The 7,210-nt window shown below is 45.8% G+C and overlaps 1 protein-coding gene across 1 annotated transcript in view; it reads right to left on the reverse strand.

The window, feature by feature from the left end:
• Positions 1–5,688, reverse strand: part of NLRP2 (NLR family pyrin domain containing 2) — a 33,085-nt gene extending 27,397 nt beyond the window's left edge. The window contains 1 exon segment of the mRNA XM_040465201.1: positions 5,409–5,688. Within this exon segment, the coding sequence (XP_040321135.1) occupies positions 5,409–5,688 (280 nt within the window).
• Between the last annotated feature and the right edge of the window lie 1,522 nt (positions 5,689–7,210).

Genomic DNA, 7,210 nt, shown 5'->3' on the forward strand with positions numbered 1-7,210 from the left:
TGTGCAAGCACTGCAAAATACAAATTAAATGGAGCTTGATGTAAATACAGGTGAACTGCTTTTTTTTTCTTCAGAGATACGAGGTTGCAAGGAGTTCAGATTCTAAGTTCTTTGTTCATATGTGCTGGGAGGTATGACAGCTGGGCTTAAAGAGATGACTAGAGCAAATGACATTCTAAACCATAAGAGACTCTTGGATACGGAGAACGGACTGAGGGTTGATGGGGGGTGGGGGAGAGGGGAAGGTGGGTGCCGGGCATTGAGGAGGGCACTTGTTGGGATGAACACTGGGTGTTGTATGGAAACCAATTTGACAATAACTTGTATTAAAAAAAATTAAACCGGGGCGCCTGGGTGGCGCAGTCGGTTGAGCGTCCGACTTCAGCCAGGTCACCATCTCGTGGTCCGTGAGTTCGAGCCCCGCGTCAGGCTCTGGGCGGATGGCTCAGAGCCTGGAGCCTGTTTCCGATTCTGTGTCTCCCTCTCACTCTGCCCCTCCCCCGTTCATGCTCTGTCTCTCTCTGTCCCAAAAATAAATAAACGTTGAAAAAAAATTAAAAAAAAAATTAAACCAAGTGACAGCCCTCTTTAGTAACATCAAAAACCCGGATGAGACACCCAGAACAAAAAATGTTTGTTCTATTTGCTCATTCAAAACTCAGTGTGATCTATGGAAACTACTTATCTCTCCCCACCGGACTAGAACACGCACCAGGATATCAGGGGATAGACCTTCACCATACAGCCCAACCCATTATAGCTGCTCAAGTATCTGGGTAAACCAGTAGCGTTATGCCTGTGTGGAATGCCAGAGAATTCCTAAGTATCTGCCCAAGCTAAGAGTAAAATCCGTGTACATCAAGACCAGCACATGAAGGTTCTTGGCAGCATCATGCAAGGCAGTCAAGTAGAAAAAATTCAGGGCGCCTGGGTGGCTCAGTCGGTTGATCAATCAACTTCAGTTCAGGTCATGATCTCGGGGCCCGTGAGTTCGGACTCCACGTCTGGCTCTGTGCTGACAGCTCAGAGCCTGGAGTCTGCTTTGGATTCTGTCTCCCTCTCTCTCTGCCCCTCCTCTGTTCACACTCTGTCTGTCTCAGAAATAAATAAACATTAAAAATTTGTTTAAATATATTTTAAAAAAGTGGAAAAAATTCAAGCATCCATCCATCCATGAATGGGCAATGTGAGTGTGACTCATCCATACAATGGAATATTATTCTGTAATAAATATGGATGAGTTCACGATATATCCAAGAATATGGACGAACCTCAAAAAGATTATGCTAAGTGACAAAGAGACACAAAGACCACATATGTCCAGAAGAGGCAATGCTAGAGACACAGAAAGTAACAGTTGCTTGGAACTGGGCGACAGAGACCAGAGAGTGACTACACGTGGACATGAGGGGACTTTATGGGGTGATGTAAATGTTGTAAAATTGGAGAGCGGCCATGGTTGCGAAAGTCTACATTTACACAAAATCATTAGTAGTACATTAAAATTTAGGATACATGTGGGGCGCCTGGGTGGCTCAGTCGGTTAAGCGGCCGACTTCGGCTCAGGTCATGATCTTGCGGTCCATGAGTTCGAGCCCCGCGTCGGGCTCTGTGCTGTCAGCTCGGAGCCTGGAGCCTGCTTCCGATTCTGTGTCTCCCTCTCTCTGACCCTCCCCCGTTCATGCTCTGTCTCTCTCTGTCTCAAAAACAAATAAACGTTAAAAAAAATTTTAAAAAAAAATTTAGGATACATAACATTTATGATACCTAAATTGTACTTCACTAAGGTCATTTAAAAAATACCATCAGGCCAACTTAAGAAATTGACTGATGTTAAACTGACCACAGCACTGGTTGAGGCAAGACACCTACCTCTGGCAGGTCTTAATTTTCTCATCTGGGAGTTCGATATTACTACAGTCTGAGCATCTGAAACTGAAAAAAATGATGGAGAAACTCTATACAATACACTCCTTTTCTGTGAACTAAAGAAATTCCAATTCTTTCCAATGTTCATTTCCCCGCTTTGTTCTTAAGGAAGGGAAGAAGGTATTTTCTGAGAGACATTTCGGGATTATAAATAGTGGAGGGAAATGAGGTTGGAGAGAGATGGAGAGTCCAGTAAGGGTGGGTGGGGGGAGGGAGAGGAGAGGTCACTCAGGTTGCTCCAACACTGAGCGTTCTATGACCAACCTGGCTCCTCTTCTCCTGAACACCGTTGTGTCTCTTCCAGGTTTGCACATTTTGGTTCCGGAGTCCCGGTGATCCCCCTGCCCAAACCGGGGGGGGGGCATTTGTAGGCTTGTCACTACGTAGCATTGCAACTTCTGCCCAGGGAAGAGACTGGGACTTTAAGAAGGGTCGTGTTTGACAACTGGGTGTCGATAGTTAAGCCCGGATTACGTGAACAGGATGTTAACGTGATACTGGAGATAAAATCAAAGTGTGCCAAGCCATGATGTCAGGCTTACATGCCTCTGTGGCAGGGGGGTTCCTCCGCAGTTCAGAACACACAATGTGTGTTCCGTGTCAGGGAGGTGAATGCAGAATAATCTCCAAAGGCAGAAGGAGCCCTAAGACTGAAGAAAAAGGCTGACAAGTCCAGTTGACAAGAAATGGCTTATTAAGAAGCATGTCGAGAGCATCCACAAGACAAGAAGATCTTTGGAACCCTGCTTTTATAGCTCTAGAGGCTGGGAGTACATGTGTCGAGGAGAAGGAGAATAGATGTGTTCCACAGTCCTATCTCCAGAGGAGATCAAGGACATTATGCACTGAGGGTGTACTTAAGGGTGTGGTTAAACAAAAGGAAAGACAGTGGACATGGGGGGGGGGGCTGGGCTCAAGAACACTGCAGGTCACAGAGCAGTCATCATGGTGGATTTGTCCTAGGTGTCACCAGTCAAGTTCACACAGTGAGAGAAATGGGCATGTATACACCATTACTTCCTCCGGAGGGCATCAGAAACCTTCCATGCGTTAATTCCTGGGTTTCTAATAAAGTGGTTAAAGCTTCACTGTCCTGGGAGGGGCTATAGGAACAGGGGGGAGTCACGAAGGGAGAGGAAATACTTCCAACTCAACACTGGATAAATGAAGAGGGGAGTCTAGGAGGGTCTTGCAGAAATACCCAGGAGGCAACTGGCTGGAGTATCCATAGTTGTACCTTTGCTTTTCAAACCAGCCTCTGGTTTACTGTTGGCTTGAGCCCAGGTCATGTTGTTAAAGGTACTGGTGATTGATGATGTCAAGAGAAGAGAATGTTGAAAATCACAAACTCAAAAATCCTTTTGGCCAGGGTTAGCAGATTTTTTTTTTTTTTTTTGCTACTGCAAAGGACCAGACAGTAAATATTTCCTGCTTTTCAGGCCACCTCTCTCTACCTTTCTCCTTGTGAGGCAAAAGCCATCACAGATAACGTACGAGCAAATGAGTACACCGTGTGCAAAGCACACTTGGTTTATGAATACTGATGTTTGAATTTCACAGGGTTTTCATAGGCTGGAAAATAGTCTTTGAGCCCTCCCCCCCATACAATTTGTTCCTAGCATATAAGATGCACAAAAGCACATGGCGGGCCAGATTTGGTTTGTGAGCCAAGGTTGGCCAACCCTTGCTGTAGGTCCGTCTAAAATCCGGACAGTCCAGATTCCAAGGGAAAGCTCACTCTTTCCAGCATCTGTGTGTATTTACTCATTTCTACTGTAAATACTGCTTTTTTGAGCGCCTTTCCCTACGTCTTAACTCTTCACCCACCTGGATGGCAGCAGAAATGAGGGCTTGGCTTTCTTTGCATCCTTAGTGCTCAGCACCACATTTTGTCTATTTAAAAGCTTTTTTTTTTTTTTTTTTAATTTTTTTTTTCAACATTTATTTTTGGGACAGAGAGAGACAGAGCATGAACGGGGGAGGGGCAGAGAGAGAGGGAGACACAGAATCGGAAACAGGCTCCAGGCTCCGAGCCATCAGCCCAGAGCCCGACGCGGGGCTCGAACTCACGCGAGATCACGCGAGATCTCGCGAGATCGTGACCTGGCCGAAGTCGGACGCTTAACTGACTGCACCACCCAGGCGCCCCTCATTTTGTCTATTTAAGACAAGCTCCTGAATTCCAAAATCTCTCTCTCTCTCTCTCTCTCTCTCTCTCTCTCTCTCTCACACACACACACACACACACACACACACAAGACTGTAAATGAGGTAACTTACTTAATGATGGAGGCTTATTTCCCAGAAAAGACTTCAAAGCTACTTATAGGAAAGGAGGGAGAAACTGCACTTTTCAGAGCCAAACCCTTATAGGTATCCAACTCTGAGTAGTTTCTTCCAGTTATTTCTAAATTCGTCATCTTCAGAGGCCAGCTAGGGATGAAAACCCTCGCCTATCTATTTGAAGACAGGGAACATTAAAGCTAAAAATGGATCCCTGGATGGAATAAAATTGGCCTTTTTTTTTTGTAAGAAAAATAAAATCGTAGGATAGGAAAACGATTCTGAATACCCTTGCTGAAGACCAAGAGAGAAAATGTCCTCCAGGGCACAGGGGTCTCCAAGACAAATGTAACACCTGTCACAAAAGTATGTACTAACCACATGTGGCCACTCTGTTAGGTGTCAGAGCCCTGGATGATATTATAAAACCTTGGGTGCACACAGGTGTCACCTGGGAAGCGGTTAAGAACCTGACACCTGGGGGGAGACACAGATCACTTAGCTAAATAATGATCTCCGGTGGTAGGTTCTGGACATCAGCGTATTTAAAGCTCCTGAGGACATTGCCCCTAACAGTGAAAGTTGACAGCCACTAACCTAAAACACAGTTCTCCACTCAGGGGACATTTGCCAGTGTCTAGAGACCTTTTTGGTTGTCACACATGAGGGGAGTATGCTGCTGGCATCTAACGGGTAGAGGTGTTGGGATGCCAGCACTGGGGCCCCAGGGGTGTTGCCAAATACCTCAGAGGAGGTTCCCAGCCCCACACGTTGTTAGTGCTGCTAGTCAAGGGGAAGGTAGGGGTTTGCATATTGAGTGTGCATCAGAGTGTATGGAAGCAAACACCGTAAGTGGGAACTGAAAGTGAAACAGAGTGTGTACAATAATTTAACATCTTGGAGGAGGTATGGAAGAATGGGATCATGAATATATTCTCTAAGGAATATATTCGCTTTGGACAGAGCGGATGCAGAGGGAGGAGGCCAGGGGAGGTATACAATACTTGGGCAGAGTGGAAAGAGCTGGAAAAGACTTGGAAAAGAGCTGAAAGATACCACCAGACTTAATGAAGGTCTAGCATTTGGGTTCAGGGCAGGTAGCCTCTCCAAAGCTCAGTGTTACTCTTGTGCATCTGAAACCTTAGAGGCTACTACTCTTTCCTCCTATGACACAGTGTGGACTCATTTCGACTTACCCCTGAGCTCATCCTTTGCTTTCTCAGACAGATCTGTTCGGTTCATCTTGTCAAAGACTTGGATGGTCACCATCTCTACCCAATGGCTGGGGCAGCGGTTGGTGAGAATTTCTGCCAGCTGCTTCCCATCGGCTTCCTCTACCTCTGTCGGAGGGATGTGCTGTAACTCATCTTGCAGGGAAAGGGGCCTCAACAGAGACTTGAACTCGTTCAGCTCATCCTGGCTGAGCTGTTCCAGAAGGGGCTGCAGGTTGAAACCCGGCTGCGCAGCAGGTACCATCTTGTCCTACGTGAGAGATTCGAGTTTTGGGCATTAAAGAAGAATCAAGGGTGGAAATGAAAGAGAGCAAATTGGCACTCCTCTCTCAAACACCAGTTGCCTCTGTGTTGGGACTGGGCAATTCTCACTGCCCAACTGCTGCTTTAAGAAGAAACTCCCCGGGGTGCCTGGGTGGCGCAGTCGGTTGAGCGTCCGACTTCAGCTCGGGTCATGATCTCACAGTCTGTGAGTTCGAGCCCCGCGTCGGGCTCTGTGCTGACAGCTCAGAGCCCGGGGGCTGTTTCAGATTCTGTGTCTCCCTCTCTCTCTGATCCTCCCCCATTCATGCTCTGTCTCTCTCTGTCTCAAAAATAAGTAAATGTTAAAAAAAATTTAAAAAAACAACAAAAAAAGAACAAACTCCCCAAAAGGCCAAATCCACACGAAACTCCCTTAGTTTTTGGCTGGATACAGTGGTTCACGTTTTTAGAACCCGAGACCCTTTTGAGAGTGTGCAAATCCCTGAGGGTAGGTAGGAAGTCCATGCTGATGGGTCTTCTGGACTTAGCAGATCACCTGTTACTTTTATTAAATTTGGTGGACAAATGAGCTAATGAGAACTACCGAGTTTAGCTCTCTAGGACCCTTGGCTCAAACACGCAAACTGTTCAATGAATAGAATTTCAAATACATGTCTCTTGAAGTCAGGAGATCACTCTTTTTAAGCAATAGTATATTGAGAAGGGGTACCACTCAACTGCCTGGTGAGCCTCTGTTAAGATGCTTTCAAAGTCGAGACCTGACTTTGAATTTCAAAGTCGAGACCTGACGCCCGAATTTCCAGTTGTAAAACAACTATGCCGTCACCCACCATATTAACTGGCTTTGGGCCTTTGTTTATTCACGTAGAAGCTACCGCTGGGTGCTGGGAACAATTTTAGAACTGAAAGGACCACTATAAAGGTGGGTAAGAAACCTGCCCACTTGGGGTTTATGTTCAATTTTGGGTACACATACATGGTATGGGAGAAGCAGACATTTCACACATAAACAGAAACAAGTGACATCAAAATATGAAGATAGGGTGATATAGAGAAATAGAATGAAGGGAATTTTGCAAGACGTGAGCATAGACATTTTCTCAGAGGAATAGGTCAACTGCTAAGATGCAGACAAGGAGCTGCCAGATGTGGGAATTTTGTGGGGGATAAATTCTAAGCAGAGTGAACAAGGTGTATGAAAGCTCAAGGCTGAGTGGAGCTCAGCAGGTTGGAGGCAAACAATACAGGTACACAATTGCTACAGCAGATGAGCACAGGATGAAACTCATACCCTAGGGTCAGATCTCTGATCATGAAGGCAGTGGCATGGTAAATTGGGATTTTTATAATTTGATTCCAGGTACAGTCCAGCAGGGATGCCACACCATCTGTCCTATACTCAGAAGCACTTTGTCTTGTTGCATGGGTAGGATAGAGAGCCGTACCAAAGAGCTGGTAAGGGAAATGTATTCATGATGCTTGAAGATGGTAAGAAAGGCTTT

This window comes from Herpailurus yagouaroundi, unplaced genomic scaffold (assembly GCF_014898765.1).
Source record: "Herpailurus yagouaroundi ecotype Mexico unplaced genomic scaffold, PumYag 557, whole genome shotgun sequence".
NCBI lineage: Eukaryota > Metazoa > Chordata > Mammalia > Carnivora > Felidae > Herpailurus > Herpailurus yagouaroundi.